Below are 24,513 nucleotides of genomic sequence, written 5' to 3'. Positions count from 1 at the left end.
AGCACGCGAAGGTGTTCAGTGACATACCACCTGGTAGACCTCCTGATAGAGGCATAGAGCACATCATTGAGCTAGAGGAGGGCACTAAGCCCATCATGATTACACCTTACCGGCACCCAAAGCGTTTGAAGGATGAGATTGAGAAAACCATCAAAGAACTCCTTGCTATGGGACACATAAGGCCAAGTAAGTCTCTTTTCGCTTCATTGGTGGTTTTAGTGAAGAAGAAAGATGGTACGCTCAGAATGTGCATTGATTACAGGATGCTGAACCCAAGAACAATTAAAAACAAGTTTCCCATTCCTCGCATTGATGAGTTGTTAGATGAGCTTCATGGAGCTTGTTATTTTTCTAAAATTGACTTGAGGACGGGGTATCACCAGATCAATGTCAGAGAGAAGGATATAGAGAAGACTGCATTTAGATGTCATTGTGGACATTATGAGTTTTTGGTCATGCCCTTTGGCTTAACCAACGCACCAGCTACTTTCTAGTCCACTATGAACAGGGTCTTCCAATCTCAGTTGAGGAGATTTGTTCTAGTGTTCTTTGACGACATATTGGTTTACAGCAGATCTTGGGAGGAGCACATGGTTCACCTAGATACTATTATGGGCATACTTGACAAGGAATCCTTGTACGCCAAGGAGTCCAAGTGTGCTTTGGGTATGGCAGAGCTTCTTTATTTGGGTCACATAATCAGCAGAGAGGGAGTTCGCATGGATCCTGATAAGGTTTGTGCCTTTATTGATTGGCCTATTCCTGGGGTTTTGACACAGCTCAGGGGATTTATTGGTTTATGTGCCTTCTATTGTTGGTTTGTTAGTGGCTTCTCTCGGCATGCCGCACCACTTACTAATTTGACAAAGAAAGGTGCATTTGTTTGGACACCTCTAGCACAGGAGTGTTTTGAAAGTTCAAGCAGTTGATGACTACTTGCCCAGTTTTGGCTTTACCAGATTTCACCAAACCTTTTGAGCTTCATTGTGGTGCATGTGGAGAGGGTATTGGTGTTGTGACTACAGAGGATCATCATCCTATAGCTTTTGAGAGCAAGAAGCTATGGGGTCCTGAGACGAGATTTAGTATTTATGATAAGGAGATGTTGACCATCATGCATGCAATGGCCAAGTTCAAGCAGTACTTAGTTGGCAGCAAATTTTGTGTCAAAACTGATCATAACAGCTTGAAACATTTCTTTGGACAGCGAGACCTTAATGAGCATCAACAAAAGTGGGTTAGCAAGTTACAGTCTTATGATTTTGACATCTCCTATGTCAAAGGGACTCAGAACATTGTTGTTGATGTCTTATCATGCGGTCCCCATTTGAGCTCCATGGTAGAGGTTTCCGAGGATTGAAAACATTTGATCATTGCAAAGTATGCCAAGAATCCGTGGGCTTCTGGCATTATTGAGGGGACAGTTCAGGACAGCAGGTACTCTCTTGTGAATGATCTTATCATTTACATAGAGAGAATATTTTTAGTCCCAGATTCAGATATGAGGAACAAGGAATTGAGATCGCTACATGATTCACCCATGGCTGGTCATCCCGGTTACTTTAAGACCTATAGGCAGGTTCGGGAGAGATTTACTTGGAAGGGTCTCAAATCTGATGTTCTTCAGTATGTCAGGGAGTGTTCTATTTGTCAGCAGAAAAAGAAAGAGCATACTTTCTTTGTTGGGTTACTTCAACCACTTCCTATTCCTAAGAGGAAGTGGGAATGCGTGTCTATGGACTTTATTACAGGCTTGCCAAAAGCTCAAGGGAGAGATAGTATTTATGTGGTAGTTGATCGGTTGACTAAGTATGCACATTTCTTCCCGATCACGACTACTTATTCAACTGCACAAGTGGTCGATCTTTTCTTTCATGAGGTATTTAGGTTGCATGGGTTACCTCGGAGTATTGTCAATGATAGAGGCAGTAGGTTCATGGGTAACTTCTGGCAGGAGTTATTCAGATTATACAGGACAGAGCTCACTCTGTGTACCAACTACCACCCCCAAACTGATGGGCAAACAGAGATTGTCAACAAATGGGTGGAGGGATACCTGCGGAACTACATTTCTGGGCAGCAGAACGCTGGGGTGAAGTGGTTGCATCTTTGTGAGTATTGTTACAATTCCACTCACCACATGACTATTCAGATGACACCATTCAGAGCTTTGTATGGTTATGATGCTCCTAGTTATCTGGATTTATTGTTGAGCAATAGCAGAGTACCAAGTGTGGGGGACCTGTTACAGGAGAACCAGGATATTATGAGAGCTCTTCGTGAGAATATTCAGAAGGCTCAGAATTAGCAAAAGCAATATGCTGATCAGAGGAGGGTTGATCGATCTTTTGAGATTGGGGATATGGTGTATCTGATGTGACAGCCCTATAGACAGTCCTCTCCTAGGAAGAAGGGCTTAGAGAAACTCAAGCCACGTTATTATGGTCCATTCAGGATTACCAAGCGAGTTGGTGAGGTGGCTTATGAGTTGGATTTACCAGCAGATAGTAAGGTTCATAATGTGTTCCAACGTTTCTCGCCTCAAGAAGGCATTGGGACAACATATAGCTCCTTCTTCAGACCTACCACCCCTGGATGATGAGGGGAAGTTGATATTAGTACCTAAGGCCGTTATAGAGACTAGAGAGCGTCATCTTCGGAGACGGGTCATCAAGGAAATTTTGGTTAAGTGGAAAGATCTGCCAATAGAGGATGCTACTTGGGAAAGTGAGAGCATTTTATAGCATCCAGCATTGAGTTTTCTTAAGGACAAGCAAATTCAGGGAGGGTGGACTGTAATGTCCCCACTCTAGTCAGTCTCAGTGACTAATGGGTTAGCCTATTATTTTGGACTCTCGTAGGCTAACGTAGTGGATAAAGAGTCTCAGTGGTAGTTTCACTTCTTCAATTCAGTCTTGATTTCATTTCCAAGACCTTTGCAGTCAGTGTATGGGCTCAGTTGAGGGACTTACTATTTATAGTAAGTCAATCTAGCAGTTGTGATATTTTAGTCAGGGCTCCTGGACACATGGGGGTTATTCGGTGTTGACCACTACTTCTGACGATTCGTCAATGATGGTATGATGAAAAAATAAGTATCCGGTAGAATACTGAGAGGGGGGGGTGAATCAGTATACTAAAAAACTGATACAAACTCCCAAACTCAGATATAAACTTATCAACAAGTAACTCAGTCAAGATAATATCTCAAAGATTACCAACATCAACCAACATCAACTGGTTTAACTATTATGACAACTTAACAGTAAACAAATTCAATCTTGTAAACATCAAAAATGCTTAATCATCTGTCAACATATTCATCTCTCAATGCTTCCAATTATCATGCCTTATCAAAATAGTTAAGTAGTTAATCAAATCAACAAATAAGATCATAACCACAAAAGCATTCACTACTTGACACAAATATTTATACGTGGAAAACCCAAATAGGTAAAAACCACGGTGAGATGAGACTCACAAGGATACCTATCTGAACTCTTCTGAAGTTCGCCCTATTAGGAGCCAAGCTTGTTAAAGCTTTTACAATAAGTCTTGTTAAGAACTAACTCCGATTAGGAATCACCCGGTTAAGGGATTTCCAAATATGCCTTGATGAAAAGCATAATACCCTGTTAGGAGTAACCTCGGTGGAGGATTTGAGAATCCAAACTAATGGACCACCTTGTTAGAGGATTTAGAAAGTAACCCAGCTTGTTAGAGCTTATCCGGTTAGGGGATTTCAATTTCTGCTATAACTGTTAGAAAACAATGGGTTTTCTTGATCTGTCTGAATAGCACTACATCTGCTTGATCAGATCCTTCTTAAGCTTCAATCTGCCTTTACTCAAACTGCAGATCCATCCACCGGTTAGGCAACCACACACTCAACTAGTTTCTCCTAATCTTATCAATTTGCCAACACTTAACAAAACAATATCATCGACCTTAAATACAAATCAACTAGGTCAGTAACATAACAAAAACCTAATTCTCATCATCAAGATTACAAACAAGTCGGTACAATCTTGATCGTTAGAAATCATAACAATCTCTTCACATTAATCAAGAAAATTCCAACCGCTCCATGATCACCACTTCATCGGACTTTGTAACTCATCACGCGCTATGCATTAGATGCAATCCACTTTGCTCCTTTCCAAGATAACAAACGCGCCAAATCAATCTGAACTAATCCTCATACAATGATTACACGTGTCTCCATCATTACCGCTCAACATTAAATCTTAAACCAACAAACTTGATCGGTTAGGGTTTAACGGAAAACAACTGGTAGGGTTTACTGGTTACATAACATAGAAAGGTTTAACCCTTTACACCAGTTCAACTTACAAACTACCATATACCGGTTTACTACATCTTCCTCAAGGTTTATCGTACCGGTTACAAGACAATAGTAATAACAACAATGACATCAACAATATCATGAATATCATTCACCGGTTCAATTGACATCAATGACAACATATCATTAATGCAATCTATATGCAAAATGCCAACAATCTGAAAATGCCAACAATCAAAAGACTAAATATTGAGGGAGAGATTAATATTTTAGTGGTTAAGTATTTTATTTAACTTATGTGCTTATAATATAAAGTCATAAAGTGACTATATTAATTTAAATGCCACTTAAATATTATAAAGTGACTTTATTAATTTAAATGTCACTCAAATTTTATAAAGTAACTTTGAAAAGGTCACTTAAATAAATTGGATGCCCAAAAGTGAATTTAAACTATGGAGATGAATTAAATACATTTAAAAATGATTTGGGCATAGCTTTTTGGAAGTTGTGCTTTTTGGAGTTATAAGGAGAATGAGCAATTCAAACCCATTATGTTTTGATTATTTGAAATTGCTTGCATTTGCTCTATGAATTTTTTGAAACAAGGGTTTCAGAGGGTTTGCTATTGAAGAACGAAAATTCTTCAAGGATCTGTGATTCTGAGGCTATGAAAGCTCAGCTGAATTATTGCAAATTGAGAGGGCTTCATTCAAGAGTCTTTATGTGCTTCACCAGAGGTTATTTCATTCAATTATTTGCAAATTACAAAATAAAGGAAGGGCATTCAGGTTTAGATGTCCATATTTAGCAGCAATTTACATTCAATAAGAAACCATACCATTTATATTTGTTGGCCGTACAATTCTCTTATGGGCACATGTGGACCAGAAATAGGGCATTTGTGTTGGAGGGCTTAAATGCCTCCTCTCCTTGCAATCTGTCTACCACATCTCCAACGTCCAACCTATTCAGACTATTTCATCACCTTTCAGAGTTGGAGAAAGTGCATTCTGGACTTATAAGTCCATTTTGGTCAGATTCATAGTTTTGGCTAGCAACTGTCAGAATTCTTTTTTTTAAATAAGCTGAGGACCTACGGGTATGCAATTAGCAGTAGAATTCATTTTAGTGGTTATCTCATTCATAATATAGTTGCAATTGCTCTCAATTCCATTCCAATTCTGTTTTATGTGCATTTCTTGCCTAGCAAAAGTGTTATTTTTTTGTTTAATTATCTAAAACCCTTAAAAACACAAAAACAAATCAGCAATAGCATTTCAGAGAAGTTAGAACCAACAGGATTCTTACAATCAAGTTCTTGCTACACATAATTCTAGAGAAAGAGGCAAAAGAAGAAAAAGGAATAGAGATAGAGAATCAAATTATGCCCTAGATCCAAAGAAGAAGAAGGATTTCTCTCACATTCAGTGTTTCAGGTGTGACAAGTATGGTCACTTTGCTCGAGATTGCAAATTAAGACCTACACAACTTGCTTCTACTGCGGAAATTGCAATGGGGACATCTCAAAAGGAGCCAAGCTCTAAAGTTGATTCAGAAGGTTTCTTATTCTAAAGTCAATCAGTTTCTTTGAAGAGGAGGAATTAACATTCATAGGGAGTTTGAAAAACCAACAAAGGCAACTTTGGACGAGTAAGTCAGGAGGTTGATACTAGTACTTGAAGCCCTTGCTGAGAGGGAGGCTTAGCATCAGTGATTTGTGTTATATGTTGTTAATGCATTTCTCTGAGACGGAGAAATTTGAGGTGAAAATCTTGTTAATGCATTTTTCTCTGAGACGGAGAAATTTGAGGTGAAAGCCCTTGTTAATGCATTTTTTCTCTGAGGCGGGAAAATTTGAGGTGAAAACCCTTATTAATGCATTTTTTCTCTGAGACGGAGAAATTTGAGGTGAAAGCCCTTGTTAATGCATTTTTTCTCTGAGGGGGAGAAATTTGAGGTGAAAGCACTTGTTAATGCATTTTTTCTCTGAGACAGAGAAATTTGAGGTGAAAGCCCTTGTCCATCTCTGAGACGGAGATGTGGTTCTTTCCACCCTCTGGGAGTAGCCATGGTGGATATCATGTTGAGAGACTCCATGACAACATCACGTTGAGAGACTCCGTGATGTATCCTTTATACTTGTGTTTTCCACTCATGGGAGTAGCCATAGTGGACGTCATGTTGAGTGACTCCATGACGACATCACATTGAGTGACTCCATGATGGGCACTTGTGCACATATTCTTTTCCACACATGGGAGTAGCCATGGTGGACGTCATGTTGAGTGACTACATGACGATATCACGTTGAGTGACTCCATGATGAACTTTCTTCCACAAACGGGTGTAGCCATTGTGAGTGTCATGTTGAGAGACTCCATGACATGGATATTTGGAAAGATATCTCTCTAGCTAAGAGGGAGTGTTGATGTTATTGTGGCAATAGGAGATATCACTATCTTACATATGCGATTCTTTTCATTTACTAAAATTGCTTGTTCATATCTCTACGTATATTTTTTGTTGGTTGTTTGCATTCATTTGTTAATGGAAAATTAACGATTGACAATCGGGTTAACTTCGCACCCTTTACCTTTGACCCTTCCGATAAGAGTCATGTCCATTCGTCATGTTGCTTAGTCAAATATATAGTTTCCTTGATCGAGGGTTTTGGTCTATAGTCGTCAAAGGATATTCTACATATAACCGTGTAATGCCTGATAGAGAGTTGCTGTGTATATGTATGTGATGTCCGTGAAAATATAGCTGTGCATATTCCGCATCATCTTCAGGAGTTATTTGCTGTTATCTCTGTGAACAATCTGCTGTGTGTATTTGTGTGAAGCCTGAGATATATATACTGTATGGTTCATAGAGAGTAATCGCTGTATACATACATGTGATGTGTGTAAATTATATTATCTTCTTATTCACCCAGTAAACATAAATAATCAAATTTAACAGATTGGAGGCGAAGCAAGGTTCAATAGTTGCTTTTTTCATGGCCGGAGGTGGGAAACATTCCAAAATTAAATAATTGTATAGAGTAGCATGAAGGGCGGCGTTGAAGAGGTGATTCTTTTTAATCACAGTATAATTTCTAGATAATGACAAACTAGGATGGAGATAAATTAAGAGTCAATTTATTGGAATGTAAAAGGTCACAAGGCCTACATTAAAATTCGTCATATAAAATTCAGTATAAATAATGTTGTGCGTTGCTTTATAAAGTGGGAGTGTTCCAATTCTTGCACTACATTATAGTTTGCACATTTTCTCTCCTTTCCCTCCCCCTCAACTTTGTGCTGCATTTGATTGTACACCATTATTATTTTTAAATAATTTAGGTGGAACTATAGCACATGCTCTCTATGAAAAAGATATGATAATAAATGTCAATAAGTTGTCAAGACCCAAGAGTACATTTCTTCAGAAGTCAAACTGCCTCTATATGCTATCGAGGGACCTAACATAATGAGCATTAATACATTGCAAATATAAAATTGAATCATCTTTAAAAGATTGGTTTGTGATGCTTGAAACTTATTTGAATGTATTCTCAGATAGACTTCAAACAGGAATTTAACTGATAGCAAGAGCAAACAAAATTTCTGATCTATCCACAGGAAACTGATATATAATATAACAATGAACAGAGGCAAATTTTAATTTGAGCAAGGAAGACCAGAGAAAAAGACATACACGATCCATATTGCATAGGAGAAAGGCAAAGAAACAAAGAACCACTATCACCCATCGCTTTGGAAATTCCTCCCACCATGAAGATCCTTCTATATCATTTTCAGAAATAACACTGATTAGTGTTTTATTGAAATTTACAGATTCACTTGTCAATTTGGGTACTTGTGTGCAATCTTCAGCTATATCATTTCCACTATCTTTCTGTGACCCAAACTTCAAATCGATTATTTCAACACCTTCTGAATGTTGGCTCTTTACATTACAGGAGGCATCAATCTTCCTCAAGTTTCCAAACTTTGTACAGTTAATTCTACATGAGTTATCAGGAATAAAAATGTCATTTTTTCCAATATCCTCTCTCATAGATTGTATACTTCTTGAATATCTGATGACTGTTTTGCTAGATCCCCCATGGCATGAATTCAGCTTGGTTGTCCCAGGGAAAGAAGAACCCATGAAATGGTATGAACATGTGGCTAAGCAACATTCTGTCTTGCAGTCTTTTGCACCTATCACTCTGATACAAAATCTTCTTCTCAAACTTCTAGAGAATGATGATGATCCAGATAACAATATACATCTATCACTTTGATTGCATTCCTTCCATTGGATCTGAGCAGCACACTCAAGTTGATACCCTGTACTAATCAATAAGCTTACTTTAGATATTGACCAATTACTTGACAAAGTAAATATTGTGAAGCAAAAAAATGTTATCATAGACCCAAAAAGTTATATGAAAAATCCCAGTCCATAAATAAATCATATAAGGATGTATTTACAACAACAAAAAATGCCATTGCCATGGTCCACATTAATAATAACCCATTAATTTTCAAAAATTATAATTGTTATATATATGGTATATGCAATTACACCAAGAAGAAAGTGGTTTCCCAAAATTAGTGCGGTATTTAAATTCTTTCTGGAATACCAAAAGAGGCCCTAGTTTCATCTTGAAGAATCAAAAGACTTGCAAAATGAAATTAGTGAACAACATTTAAGGTGTCCTTGCAAATATGAATCATTTTCTAGAAGCAACATAAGTTTTTCTCACTGACTGGATTAGATTCAAACTTTACTAGTATACAAGTTGGATTGAATATAGTGGAACACTTCAAATGAGAATTTCAAAGTTACCTACCAATAGCTATGTTGGATGAAAAGCAAAATAGGTGAGAAACAGTCAAAGGTGAAAAAACCACAATTAACAAGGGAATTTATCACAGGAATCATATTATAAGTAAATAGTAATTAGCAAGTGACAAAATAAATAGAGATTAGCATTTGGGACCTATTGTAACTATAGGAAATTTTCCATATAGCCATTCTTTGAGTCTAACATGAGCCATTTTTCATCTAATAAGTTATTGTGGAATCCTTGTCTTCCATGTTTATGGATGTCATGCTTTTATGATCTCTAATCAATGTTCTTGCATAGCCAATAGAAGACATTTCCCAATGCATCAAACAAGATGATAAATGGAGATTGGATGCAAGGAGAGCCAAATTTGTCTAAGCCATAAGAAATTGACATCCTAGTGTATTGGAGCATGCCAATACACTAGCCTATCAAAAGTTGAAAATTTTCAAAATTGATGTCCCAATGAATTGGAGCACCCCTATCCACTAGGAGTCCAAAAATGTTCAAATGCAAAAAAAGGTGTCCCAATGTATTGGAGTATGCCAAAGCATACCCATGCCAAAAATTTGAGAATAGTCGAAATTGGTTTTCTAGTGCGTTGGAGCATGCCAATACATGGGAGTGTCAGGATTGGAAAAAGTTGTAAAGTTGGCATCCTAGTGTATTGAGCATGCCAATAAATGGGATTGTTAAAATAAAAAGTGCTAAAAGTTGACATCCTAGTGTATTTGGAGTGAGCCAATATAATAACCTACCAAGATGAGTTTCAAAGGAAAAAGTTGGTGTTCTAATATATTTAAGTGTGCCAATACACTAACATAAAAATGGGCAGCTCAAACCCTTGGAGCATGCCAACACACTAGCTTGCCAAGAAGTTGTAAAAGCATGAAAATGAGCAGCTCAAACCCTTGGAACATGCCAGTACAATAGCTTGTGAAGAAGTTGTAAAAGCATGAAAATGGGCAGCTCAAACCCTTGAAGCATGTCAATATACTAGCAGGTCAAAAAGTTAAAATTGGCAATGTAGACCTTGAGAGAACACCAATACACTTTAATGACAAAAGTTGAAATTGGCAATCTAGAACTTGAGAGCACACCAATACACTTTGATGTCAAAAGTTGAAACACAACAAATGGCAATCACATGAAAACAGCATGCTAAAAATGTGACACTAATTTCATTATGGTGTGATCCTTTTTCAGCATTGGAAGGATTGTATCAAAAAATTTCAGCATATTTGTAAGCATACATCATCTTTAAGGATTCGTTGCAAGTGACATGGGGTTGAAATCCATTTTCCATTCTTATAAGAAACCTAGGGGGTTTTGGTCAATCTTTTATCAAGCAAAACTATGCTAACAATAGATTTCCAAGGTTTCAACATATAAATTTTAGAATTAGGAAGCCACTCTTCCCACATAAGAGTCAAATGTAGACATTTCAAACTAGCAATTTTTAGTCATAGCTAATTTTTTTGGGGGGGGGAGTGGGGGGGGTGGGGTACCTATTCCTAGACGACCTTCTAGAATGTCCATATTTAGATGAAATACATTTGACGGTTTTCTTTTTAGATGAAATATTTCAGACAATTATGTATTTAGAGCTTGCTTTGTGTACAGCCATTAGAATTTCAACAGTTTATTTTCTATTTGTTTTTAATAGACTGCATTGCATGAGCATGCAACACCTTCTAAAAACTCATAAATAAGTACTCTATGTTTGCCCTCTCGGGTGACGATTAAATGCAGAAAGTAAATGCACAGAACATAATGGAAATATATTAAATAACCAGTCTCTGTATTAATTCAACAGTCCATGTACAATGCTTACAACATACAGATACGACTAACATGATGATGGTCCTCTAAGAAGGAAAGGTAGTGCAATATATAATAGCCGAAGGGGTGCGACACAACCGTCGCAACTCCAACTACCTACCCGTCGGCTAACTAACTAACCGCCGTAACTCATTATTACCAACGACAACATAAACATAATATGACAACATAACATAATGATTATTCCCGGCAACATCATCCCCCCCAAGAAAAGAAGTCGACTCCGGACGACTTAATACAAAATAGAGATGACATTAAACAAAACCAAGGTAGAGAACTGCAGGAACTGTTGACACCAGTCGAGCCCGGAACTCATACACCTGTTGCGTCCTCGCTTGAAAATCCTTTTCTGCTACCATCCGATGCTCAAGTGCAGATTTTACCATTATTGCTTCCTCTGACATCACAGTCCTCCTGTGCCTAACCCAAACTTGTCTGCAAAACACACTTTTCAGTCTCAGCCTCCACCAACTGCTACTCAAATGATACTGTCTCCCTAGCCAACTTGTCCTCGATAGCCACCCGTGCTGCTCTCCCGACATCCAACTCCTGGGTACGCTGAACTAAGTCTCACGCGACTACTGCCTCCAACCTAGTGGTCAGCTCCTCCCGAGCCCGCTGTGCATCCACCAAGGCAACCTCACGTCGAGACATACTCCGAGTTCCTCAAAGCGTACCAGTCATGCCTGGAAGTGGCCACAACCCTCTGGCACAAAGGCTAGGAAACACCTCAAATCCTCCATCACACTCCCCAAAGGTTGATAACTGAACTAAATAACTCCCTGTTGTCGTACGACTGCGCGGATCTACAATGCCTTCCCGCAACTCTGTTTGTTCGCACCCTCCAAATCCGTCTCCCTCTATGGCTTATGGCTTCCCGCCAATGCTTAGCGTCAGGCTTCTTTCTCACCGTACGGAACAACCCACACTTACCATGACTTCTCAGATGCCCTTCGCCCAACTCAAAAAAGTGTATTGTAGCTCAAAAATAAACTGGGGGTCTGGGGGCAGCGCCTCCAACGGGGTCTGGGGAAGCACCCCCGCAGAGTCGAGGGGCAGTGCCCCTCGTGGGGTCCTGGGGCAGCGCCCCCGCCGCCAACACCAATTTACAACCCTCAGAACCATACGAAAGTCCATGGCGCACAGCATTTCTGTGATATTTTAAAATGCCAAAAACCCTTCTTCTCCACTCTGAATTTCCAGTGTCCTGGCTTCAAACTCCAGCGAATCATTTTAAATCTGGTTGTCGTCGTTTTTTTTGGCACTGTAATGTCCCCGATGGCACCCCGGCCATACAACCTCCCTATACGGTCAACAACAGCACTGGCACCTCTTATCGTGCGGCCACCTTCCCGTGTCGTCAACACCCCTCCACCGTACGGCGGACCACTAACAACGAAGCGGCTGCGTGTGTTTGTGCGGCTATGCATCTTAGTCTTTGCGTGCATTTTTGTGTTTTGGCCTTTCCGCACGACGATGGTTACCACCGTCAGTGGTCCACCGCACGGTGGTCACCGTCGATGTCACCACCACCGGTGGCCCACCGCACGATGATCCACCACACGGTGATCACCGTCGGTGTCACCACCGCCGGTGGTCCACCGTACGGTGGTCACCGTCGGTGTCGCCACTGCCGGTGGTCCCACCGTACGGTGTTTCCACCGTGGCGCTTTGTTTTCTTGTCTTTTTCTTCTTTTTTTTTTTTTTACTTTTTCTTTTTCTTTTTTCTTTTTTTAATAACTTTTTTTTCCAGCCGTACAGTCAACTGTCGTACGGATCCGTACGGCCATACAGTACTCTTTTTTCTTTTTCTTTTTTCAATTTCCTAATTTAGTTGTCTAGAGAGTCTTCGGCTCAGGTCCCCTGTCTCTAGGATCGCCCTTCATCCTTCTCGGTTTGCCTCGCCCAAGAGTCTCCCGTTTTGGTCCTATGCCTGGCGAGTCGCCTGCCCGGCCTCTCGGGTCCCCTTCCATCCTCTCGGGTCCCCCTCCAGACTCCCAGGTGTCCTTCCGGCCTCTCCAGTCCCCTGCGCGCTTCTCGTGGTAGGGTTGCAATTTGAACCTATTGGTGGCAAGTTTATTTTCCATGGCCATCTGAAGACCTGGAACCACAAATTCTACAGGGACCACGGTCTCCTTCCCGTACATAAGAAGAAGAAGAAGAATAAAGATTTTGAAGGCTGCGACCTTCCACACAGGGTTCCAATCGTTGTCGACACTCTTCGGATTATCTACATCGCCAGGGTTTGGGGCGTCTCCCTTCCAATATTCTCTGTATTCCAGCAGGTACACCTCTGTTGGTTGCTCTGGTTCCTCTACTTCGAGCCTGTAGCTTTGGAACATTTCGTAATCCTCCATCTGCCAGTGGAAGAGACCGTTCAAGGAGTCCCCATCGTCCCCTGAGCATGCCTCCAGTTCTAACACCCCTTCATCCCTAGGGGCGTCCGTCTCCGCCCTCCCCCAACTGGTCTCCCTCCGATTCCGAGTCGGAGGAGGATGCTAACTCCTCACTCACCATCTGCGTACGGAGATCGATCACGTACTTCCTCCCCACGTTTTCCAAGGACAGAGTATTACGCTTCCAGTTATGGTTCGCTTTCGCTACAATGAGCCACCCACGCCCGAGGATGGCGTCATACCCCTTCTGCTTCAGGGGAATTACTACAAAATCCAGCACAAATGGCTGTGTGCCAATCATCACCTATTGGCCCATGAGGGTACCAAGGGGTTTAATCCCATGTTGATCCGCCCCTAGTAGGTTGAACGTGGGGGACCACAACGTAGGCTTTCCCAATTTTTTCCATGTCGCTTCTGGGAGCACATTTACTCCCGACCCTCCGTCCACAATAGTGTCCTTTAGAACGGTTCCCAGGATGCCCATTTCTACCACCGCCGGTTGGCGTCCGCTGTTGACTACCAACATGGGGTCGACCGTGGGGCTTACAACCTCCCTCCTTTTCACCTGTGAGGATACAGAGTTTAAGATAGCCATTTTTAATTGCGGCATGGTCTCCAGGAGGTCTTGAATTCTCACGGGTACCTCCATTTGCAATATTTGCCATAAGATATTTTCCTCAGTCTCAGAGCGGGAAGTACTTGCCACTTCCTGAGTGTTCCCTTGTGCCAACATTTCCCTCGCCACTTCAGCCTTCGCCTCTAGCGCCCGTTGCTTCTCCGTGCGAGGGTCCGGGTATGTCGCCTTCTTTACCTATGCCCGTGTGATTGCCAATACCCGTTCCTCCGTCCTGTCAATGTTGAGCAGGTTCACTCCAGACTTTGGGCAAGTTCCATCATCGTGGTCTCCAGGCCCACACCATCGGCAAAGGTGCTGAGGGGTGGCTTCCTTTGTGCAATCGCGAGCGAAGTGTCCCCTTACCGACGACAACATAAACATAATATGACAACATAACATAATGATTATTCCCGGCAACACTCAATGCATTTAGATTGAAATCAATAGTAATTGTATACCAACTTCCTTGTGAAATTGTTGTTCAAACTTCAAGCTGAATTGTATGATTTTGTGATTTGTAAGTTGGATAATGCTTCGTGATTATTGCAATAATTATTGATCTGAGTATTTGTAGCTATGTATGCAGATCTTTATATTTATTTCACATCTTATGTTTGTGTTTAACCTAGTTCAATTATTTTTGTTGTACTCAAGCTTTTGGTCTCTCCTTTTAGAAATGAAATGTGAGTTTTTGTTAACTGTCATAAGTTTTAGTCATATTTAATTATAATTTTAAACCCTCATGTCTTGTGTGAAAGATTTGATTATCCTTGTGGCCATATCCACCAAAAAAAATGACGGTTTTACTTTGATTTGTTTGCATTGCAAGCTGGAAAACTGAGGATTATTTTGTGCGTATTGTAAAGAGCTAAAATTTGTCTCCATAGGTTATAGATTTTAGATTTTTTATAGGGAGTTTCCCCTTCTAATTTGTAGAAAGGTTAAGGTTCCATTTTGTATTGTCCAAGGGACAAAATAAAATCAAACAAGGGCCTAAGTATCCAATCAACAATTTCCAAATTGCAAGCCTAGATGGACTGGAGTCTAGAACTAAAGCAAAACCGTCCACTGAAGGGGTGTTTGAACAGTTAAAACGTCTATACAAAGCCCATAAGAAGCATTTATTTGGAAATAATAAATATCTTTCAGATTTGTTTGATACAAATACTAATATTAAATTGAGAGCCCCTAACAATCTGCTTTGCATTTAAAGGGTACTCTCCCTATCTAAAGAATACTGTATTTTTCTTTGTCAATTTTTGCAAGTTGGGATTGGAAAGTCACTAGAGAAATAATACAAATCACAGAACATTGAGACAGCTCAGCATAAAGAATTCTTTAGCTTTTTGAAGCTCAAATTATATCCCAAACATTCAATCACAAATAATCTTCTATAAATGAAATTCTTATTGAACTTTTCGCTAGCTTATTTCTATGGCTCAATCATCTCTTGGTATACTTACATTTTTTAGGGTTGTACTGGATAATCAAATGCATGATAGTAAATTACAATCCCTTGGTCCTTTTCAATAGAGTGGCACATTAGTCAGCAACGTAACACTGAGGAGATGTTGGCTACAGCCAAAATAACTTCCCATAGTCTAATGGCACTTCATGCCTACTGACTTTGTAAAAGCACCTGTGCAGGTTGATTCATTCTATTAAAAGGTATTGTTCAATTATTGTCACCTATCAAAGGCTTGAGGGAAGGATGTGTTTGTTAGAATATTATTCAATTTCTTAAGGGGAAGCATCTTCAATCATCTACGTAAAGGATATTTTCAATGTGAAAGAATAATTCAGACCCACTCTCTCTACACTATTGTTAAGAATTGGTTGTCACTATTATAACCCAAATCAAGTAATCAGTTCAACAAGAGGCACGTCACTTTCAAATTATTTAGAGGAAGTATACAAAACAACATCAAGAAAAACGTCAAAACTAGACAAAAAGCCATCTCAATCAAGACATTGTCACCAAGACTTATTCAGATGATTATAATATCATTTATGACATCATTATTATAAATTTACGACATCAATAATTCATACAAAAACCAATAAAAAGCATTTTCTAATGATTAATAATTTTCTCAGGATGACTAGGATGGCACATTATCTATATGACACTATAATGTCTCCATTTTTGGTCTCTCTAGCTTGGTAGTTGGCTTTTGCTTTCTCGGTGAGCATCAACCTTGTCAAAGGGGATATTTGTAGTTGGAAGTGAGATCAGATGGTCTTAAGGACTCTTATAACACTTTTCAAAGTGAATTTTGGCTTCTAGTGTGTCCTCCAAGATTCTTGGAAATAGTGTCTATTTAAGGTAAGTCACCTGGTGGACCCCAATATACATTATTCATCATTAGTATCATTCCGATGTGATCAGATTTCAATTCCGATGCTTTTCAGTAGTTTCCATAGGTTGGGTGAATTATTGAACTTTAATCTAATTATTTCACTTAGGTTGCTTAATTTTATAAAATAATTTAAAAAGCAACTTAGTGTAATAGCTCATTGAAAAGGAAATGAAAAGTTTCAAATCATGCACACTTGAAATAAGAACCTTGCTCATCAAACATTCTTATTATCTCATAAAAAGGTCTTTTAGGAGCCAAAAGGATTATTTTATTAGAAATGTTTATTTAAATATCAAAGGTAACTTTATGGAAATTGGCACCCAAGGGAGGTAAAGTACTTTTTTTTGTGATTAATGTTATTTATTTCATGTGGGCATTCAAAAAGGGGATATAAGGAATTAATTAAAATATTATTTTAATCTCAAAGTGGTGCACTGGGTTTTGGGAAGGATATAAAATAGCTTTTTGAAGCTCATTTGCATTATGCGTGAGAATTTATATGAAGATACTGCTGGGGTTTCTCCAGGAATTTCTTGAAAGCAGAAAACTTCATAAAGAATAACATCCATGGTGGTGAGAGATCTTCCCTAGGTGTTTGTTGATAGATTCATTCAGAATCTATCCTGGTGCTTCATTGTTGTGATTTCAGTTTTGATCCAAAGGAATGTTTTTGCTAAATATTTTGAGGATTTGTAGAATAAAAGATGTTGGGATTCAAGTTGCAGGTTAAAGATGATTTCAAGAAATGTTTGGGTGTTTTTTTTAAGGTATTTTCTAAGTATCTCAAGCTGGCCATACTTATTGACCAAGCAATAATCCATTTTTGGACACCAAGGCTGGAGAATTTGGTAAAAAAAATCATGCATTGTTTCTATGGTTTTCATTCACCTAGGTGACTAGGATTGAAGAGTTTTTTTGTTTGCTTCTCTCAAAATCTGAATTTTTTAAGATGGTCCACCTCATAGATAGGCGTGTATGCTCCTATGGATTTGAGTTGAATTTTTTAGCAGATTTTGAAGGGTATCAATGGTGTTTCCTTTCCCCAAAGTGACACTTACACATGGAGAAAAGTGTACAGGAGTTTGTTGCAGGTTTTGCACCTCAAATGATTAATAATAAATTTATTGTGCTGATTGCCCCTACACTCGAACACTGCAATTAGCTTCAGTAGAGGGTCTATTGATATTTGGGCCTTAGTGTGATCATTATCTGTTGGTTATCGCTGTTATGATGATCTGAACATTTTAAAAAAGTTTAATCTTTTGTTGGAAGAGCATTTGCCTCTATCCATGCATTGGGAGCTTGTTTTGTCAATGAAGAGCCAAGATATCAACTATTGTTGACTATTCCAAATTCAAAACTTTTGCAATAGGTTTGAAATGATCCTTAATGCTGCTCATATAAGACTTTCCACCATTCAAGAAAACTCTATTTTGTGTTGTCAAGTTATACTCTATATTTTAAAACTTTCCCAAAAAAAAATCGTATGTTGCTATTGATGGTGTTTTTACGCAGTATGCAACATAGAATAAAATACTAAGTATTCTATCCTCTCAAATGCTAAGCTACGTGATCAAGTGAGACGACTCCAAGGTTCTTCGAATGTCAAGTCTTAACGTACGTGCTCTTGGATAGTCTCAGTTGTATAATAGACTCAGTTGTATATGATGTGATATTGCTAGGATCACAAGGTGGACTTACGTTGAATGCTTGAATGCTCAAATGATGTTGGAACGTGGGATTTCACTTGATTTGAAGAAAAAAAAAAGATAAGGGTTGAGAGAGATCTAATCTACTCTTAAAAATGCAAGAGCAATGGACAATCTTTGATGAAACTCAACTAAATTTTGTTTTGACATGCAGCGAACATTTCCACAAGGCTAGTGTGATCTTCTAAGAATAGCTTTTGATTTTCAAATCACCACCACAAGCATGGACACCTTCAAGTTGAAGCATATCAATGAAGGAATTCTAATTGAAGTTAAGCTTGACTAAGACGGATCGAGTTGACTACACATGGCACTTTACCATCGGCAAGGTGTTAGTAGTATAGATATAAGAATTTCACCATTGATCATACACAAAGTTCTTTCATTCATCTAAACAACATGAAAATCAATCCAAAAGTAGAGACCATGCAAATTGTTGAATCAGCACATCGATTTCACCATATCTTCAATATTTAGCTTAACGATGTAATTGTTGAATCAGCACATCGATTTCACCATATCTTCAATATTTAGCTTAACGATGTAATTGTGCTATGATATCTATAAGTGCAAGATTGTTACATGTCAACCATATACAGTTTAGTTCTGTCCCCATTAAAATGTTAAAGAAAAGTTGAAGGGGGGCTGGAGAAGAGCCATGTCTAATCAAATAAGCTTAAGAGAGCGCTAAAAAATAAAATGAATTGCATTCATTTTATTATTTTCTTTATCGCTCATATTTAAGTAAGAGAAGTGGCGGAGAAGAGGGCAGAAGGAAAGAGTACCTGGACGTGAAATACAGGCGAGAGGCCCGTGGGAGAGAAATGTAGTCGCACCCATGCCTGCGCAAATTTATTTCATCTCCCAAAAAGCAGTACTAATACCGCGGTTGAAGAAAAACACGTGTACGTGTAGGAAGAGCGGAGGCCACAGTCCACACATAGCGATAGTGTTGGGTGCTTGAGCTCGTTCCAAAGGAATTGAGTGGCTCCTCTTCCTTTCTTCTTGCCATGTTCGCATTACACGTGGAACCGTCTCTCCCTCTCTTACCATTTTCCTCTTTACCTCTGCGGTTTAAATTCATTATCCCAACATAAAGTCTTTGCGTCCAATTTTCCTGCATGATGCTAAGAACAGCAAGCGCCGTGTGGTGGTTAATGAGCCCCATATTTCTTTCAACAAATTAAAATTTTCACAATTTAATATCTTGATTGAGCAAACTTGCATATCCATGCCATTTCAATAATGATGTGAAAAAAGTTTGGTGTTTTTTATTTTCATTTGTTTTTTTGGTTTATATGTACTCATTCTTATATATTTTTATATATTTATTAGTTTTAATTTTTCACTTTTGGTCAAATTTTAAGATTTTATATTCTTTTGTCTTAGATTATTTTTGTAATTTGTGAATGTTATTATTATATGATACAAATGTAATCTGAAATTAATGTTTGTCAACTCTCACTTTTTCCTCATAAATATTTAAAGCTGATTAAATGCATGTTTTTGTGATAATTTATTGTCTTATATTTGAAGACATTCATTTAGAAGTTAAGTCATCCTTCAAACTATATCCATTATCCACAACAAAAAGGGCAATCCTAGGATTATTCAAAATAAGAATACTAAAAAAAAACAATAATTTCTCTCACAATTTGTATCCTAGATCACTTACATGCTTGGATCTTGTTTGTGCGTATTTGCCGAGGCTAGAAAATCAATCATTTTAAGGGATTGATTGTGAATGCTTACTTCTTGTTTGCCCACATTTGTGAAGGCTAGAACATCAATCATTTCAAGGGGTTGATTGCAAACATAATCCCTTACAATTAAGTAATCTCCCAAAGGCATCAACAAACAACAAAGCATAGAGTAAATCGAGTTGTACAAGTACTAAAACAAGAGTAATAAAAAGAACAACAATTTATCTCAAAATTTTCATCCTAGATCACTTACATGTTTGCTTGTTTTTTGCCCATATTTACCAACTCTAGAAAATCAATCATTTCAAGGGCTTGACTACAAATGTAAACCCTTACAATTAAGTAATCTCCTAATGGCATTTCCAAATATTATCCTTCCATAATCATCAACAGCCAACAAAACATAGAGTAAATTGAGTTGTAAAAGTACACATTCAACCTAGTCAAATCCATACGTTATATAGTAAATATATCTTGCATAAACTAATCTAAAGCCATAGAAAGTTTATGGTCTACACAAATCAAAAGGCAATACACATTCCAGGTTTAGAATTTTTTTTATACTATAGCCAATTAATTTAGTGTACCACAAACCTTCATATTCTACCTCAATTCAAGAGATAAGTACACCCTTTAATTACATTTAATTTATTTAAAATAAAATTTTCTATTATAATATTTATCCAACTCTCTAATTCTGGTTACTGGTATGTTTATTGATGTCAATTAAGTAATTAACCTAAATAGCCAGTTAGAAAAATTTATATTTCCACTACATTATCTAAGACATGATTAAAAAATGTTAAACAAATGCTTTAGTATTTATATTGAAAATAATTACACTACATAAATAAATTTAGGTTAATTAAATAAATGTAATCACTAAGTATAAATTGATCTAAATTAAATTTGGTTAAGGTGATAGTTACAGTAAATATTCAAAAATCACCTATTAATGGGCCTCATAGGGCTAATCCTATCTCTCATAAAACAGAGGAAACAAAATGGCAAAAATCAAAGCATGGTTGACCTAAAATCAATTTTGATGGGCCGTCAAGGGGAAACATGGGCCCTTCAAGTGCAGGTTGCATATCTAGAGATAAGTTGGGTAACATATTAGTGATAGGAGCTCAAAGATTGGATTATGGTACGAACAACAAAGCTAAAGTGCAGGTAGCAGTTTTGGCTATCAATTTGGAGCTACGAATTTCAGCTTAGAATGTGCATCTTGAAGGTGATTCCCAAATCATTGTAAATGCAATTACTAAAAGGGAGGCACAAATTTGTAAATTAAATAAGTTCATTCACCTTATCTTCTCCAAATTAAACCAATTTCAAATTTTCAAAATCTCCCATATCAAGAGGGAAGGTAATGAGGAGGCGGATAAACTACCAAATTGGGGAGTAGAAAGAGAGAAGGGCTTGTGTTTTTGGGGAGTGAATTTTCAATATTTTGAGGAGTTGATTCCTTGTTTCGAGTGATGGGAAGGCTTTGTTTATTGGTGGTACTTAGTGTTAGATTTCAAATTTAATTGTTCGAATGTCCCCAAGGATTGTTAGTTGTAGCGATGCATGTAAAGAAAGTTTGTAGGGGCAGTCAAGATTGGATGTTTCACGCACAGATGGAAACCACCCTCATGTTGCCCATTGCTATGTTAATGAACTATGAGGGGATTTTTCTACACTCGAAGCAGAATTGAGTGGGAGATATTTTTCACCACTTCAGATGATCGTCGATCCTTTCATATCGGCATTGACTAGTACAATGTTAGTGTTGTTGAAGATGTTGTCCTCATTTTTGTAAACCAAAGATGTGAGCAATCCCTTTGAATTTTTGGTTAAAATTCATCCTTTTGAGTCCCTTTGCACGCTTTCCAAAATTGAAATTTGTCTCAATTTTTTCCTATTTTGAGTGTGTGCCTTTCTTTGGTTTTCCTTGGTTATTTTTTAGTTGTTTTAAGCTTTCCTTTTTTCACTCTTAATGCAAAATTGAATTTTGAAGGTCATAGTGCAAGTTGGAGGACTTTTTAATTGCATTGCAAGTGAAGCTTATTCACTTGTAGTCGGGTCTTTAAGACCCAATTACAAGTGGATAAGGTCTTTTTAAGTGTTTTGACATGTGTAATCGGACTCTTTGAACCCGATTACACCTAAATCCTTTTTATTTAGAACATAAGACACTTGTAGTCGGGTTTTGAACCCCTGACTACAAGTTAGATAATAAAGTTGAAGGCATAAAGTTTTAGACACTCTTAATCGAGGGAAAATGACCCGACTTCAAGTCCTATTAGGCACTTAAACAAATGTCATTCTCCTTTGTATTTGAATCAAGCTTCAGAAGACTTGTTCTCTCTTTCTTTGATTACGTTTTGCAAGGGATTCAATAAGTGCATTAGTCTTTGATTTCAAGAAGGAGTGTTCTATCTTTGAATCGCCTATTTGAAGTCCTCTCAAGGGTTTAAGTGTCATTTGATCTTTTCAAGGCTGCATTGGTGGTTTGAGTGTTTCTTTCTAGAGGCTTTTTGTTTTCAGGTATGTATTGCCTTCATCTTTCTTGTTTTATTCTATCTTTTCTTATTGGGATCGTGTTTTGTTCTCTTGCATTGTAGTCTTCGTTTGAGTTATTTCCCGTGGATCTTTAGTAACTAAATCATGGGTTTTGAAGTTTGTCAGATCGAATGTCTTATGGCAAAGGTGTGTTTTCTTCTCTTGCATCCGCGTGCTAAGTTCGCCCATATCCATGGCTCACCCTTCATGCATATCTCACCTTTTCTTGTAATCATGTCTTCTCAAGTTTGTCACTTATGTGTTTTTCTTTATACGTTTACAAACAATCTTTTGCACTTTCTATCAGGTCATGCAAACCCAATTGCAAGCTTTTTCCTCTATTTTTGCTTTACTTCCAATCGGGTTTCCATGACCTGATAGCAAGTCTTGGTTACCTTTTTTTTCGACTTTGAGATTGTAGTCAAGTTTTCTTTCTTTTGGTGCAAGATTTTGAAATGCAAATAAGACTTGTAGTCAAGTCTTGGAGACCCGACTACAAGTAAAATACATTGCTTTACCCTCCTTTCACACTTGTAATTGGGTCTCCAAGACCAGACTGCAAGTGCCAAAAATGATCGTTTCCCCTTTGCTTGGTGAACTCATATCACTTGCAGTCTTTTCCCTTCATGCCAAGATGCTTCCAAAATGTCATGCTTCATCATCCATTTGTAATCGGATTCCAAACCTCCGATTACAAGCATGCATCATTACTTGCCTTCAAACTTCACTATTCCACTTGCAGTCTGGTCTTGGAGACCTGATTACAAGTGCGAACTATGGAAGTTTTTCTACTTGCAATCACCTCTACGAGATCCGATTTTCCTTCCCATCGTTGTCCAAACCCATCCATAAAGCATCTTTGAGTCAGTCCAAGCTATTTCATGATAAAATCCTTCCCAAGTTGTGGTGTGAGCATTAGTTTTCAAAGCTTGAAGACTATGGAATATCCAGTTGTTGTTGAAGATGTTATTACCCTTTTAAGTTTTCATCACAATGTTGCAGATTCTTGTTCGATGCCAGAAGAGCTAGGATCACCTCTAAACAACAAAAAGAAATACAAGTATGACAAATATCAAAATGAGGTTGCTCCCACTCAAGTGGTCTTCCTCATTGATGAGATCTGTGACACGGAGATTGGACATGTTGACATGTCTGAATTTATGGAAAGAACGGAGTGTTCGCCAACCCATGGGATGCAAGTGCTCTTGAATAGCTAAATTCATTTGGTGTTTTCATTTTCGGTGGCTGCTTTAGAACCTGAGTTTGTCCTCACATGCGTTGCTCATTTTGAGCGAGAAACAAGGACAATCAAGGATGAAGATGGGAATGTTATAATACGATTGGATCCAGAAACAATTGACAAGATCTTCAAAGTCCCCGCAACTCCTTTGTATGTGGACACCACTATGAAGAGTGCCTTGGATCACTATAATCAGATAAGGTCAAATTGCATTAGGCACATTAATGATAAGTGGTTGAAAACTCCCCAGACCTATTTTTCAAGATGGCCTAAGTTATACCGTTGTGACTTCATTGAAGAAGTAGGCAACATGATCACGCTTCTTAGCAAAATAATGGGGCTAAAGCGTTCTAATGTATCTTAAATCTGGATGTATAAGTATATTGTGATCATAAGGAAGGGACAATCCCACATCTTCTGGGGAGAGATCATTAGCGACAACTTGTGTGAACAGTTGTCACAAGTTCCCACTACCTTCACTTTTTATATGAATTCATACTCGGTATATATTGCAGCATCACTTAGAAAATTTCCTAGTCTTTCTACCAAAGTTGATCGGTCGCTAGTGCCAATATGGAAATACTATAATCAATTGACTCTGAGGCCCAGTAGGCTTCATTATAGAAGAGTGCATGATGCATTATTTGGTTGCTTCATGTGTCTCTTTGACAAGACACTCAAGAACATAAGAGTGTTTGAGGCAGCATGGAGTAAAGTATACGAGTACGGGTGTTTATTCCTGCAGATCCCAACTTTCACTTACATGAGAGTTGGATATTTTGAGGGGCAGCCATACATGTTACCCCGATACCCCGTTGATAAGATTCTTTTGATGGAGTTGGAAAGACAATTGATGGTAGTTCATGCAATATAGCTTGCTCATTTCTTCATGTAAAATTAACAATTCGAAGTCTCAATATCCACTAAATAAAAAATAAATTTTAAAAA

General features: G+C 38.2%; 1 protein-coding gene across 4 annotated transcripts in view; it reads right to left on the bottom strand.

The window, feature by feature from the left end:
- LOC131061524 (sodium-dependent phosphate transport protein 1, chloroplastic) overlaps positions 1-19,036 on the bottom strand; it is a 313,012-nt gene extending 293,976 nt beyond the window's left edge. For 2 of the 4 annotated variants that reach the window (XM_057995252.2, XM_057995254.2), the window contains exons 1-2: positions 18,861-19,036; positions 8,012-8,649 (exon numbers count right to left, since the gene is read on the bottom strand). In XM_057995252.2, coding sequence (XP_057851235.1) covers positions 8,012-8,649; positions 18,861-18,915 — 693 coding nt within the window. In that variant the 5' untranslated portion in view covers positions 18,916-19,036. The remainder of the gene's footprint in view (positions 1-8,011; positions 8,650-18,860) is intronic. The other 2 variants (XM_057995251.2, XM_057995250.2) reach the window with 2 other exon arrangements.
- Between the last annotated feature and the right edge of the window lie 5,477 nt (positions 19,037-24,513).

This window comes from Cryptomeria japonica, chromosome 8 (genome assembly GCF_030272615.1).
Source record: "Cryptomeria japonica chromosome 8, Sugi_1.0, whole genome shotgun sequence".
In the NCBI taxonomy this organism is placed as follows: domain Eukaryota; kingdom Viridiplantae; phylum Streptophyta; class Pinopsida; order Cupressales; family Cupressaceae; genus Cryptomeria; species Cryptomeria japonica.
Note: the sequence above shows the minus strand (reverse complement) of the source record. Positions and strands in the feature narration are given on the sequence as shown.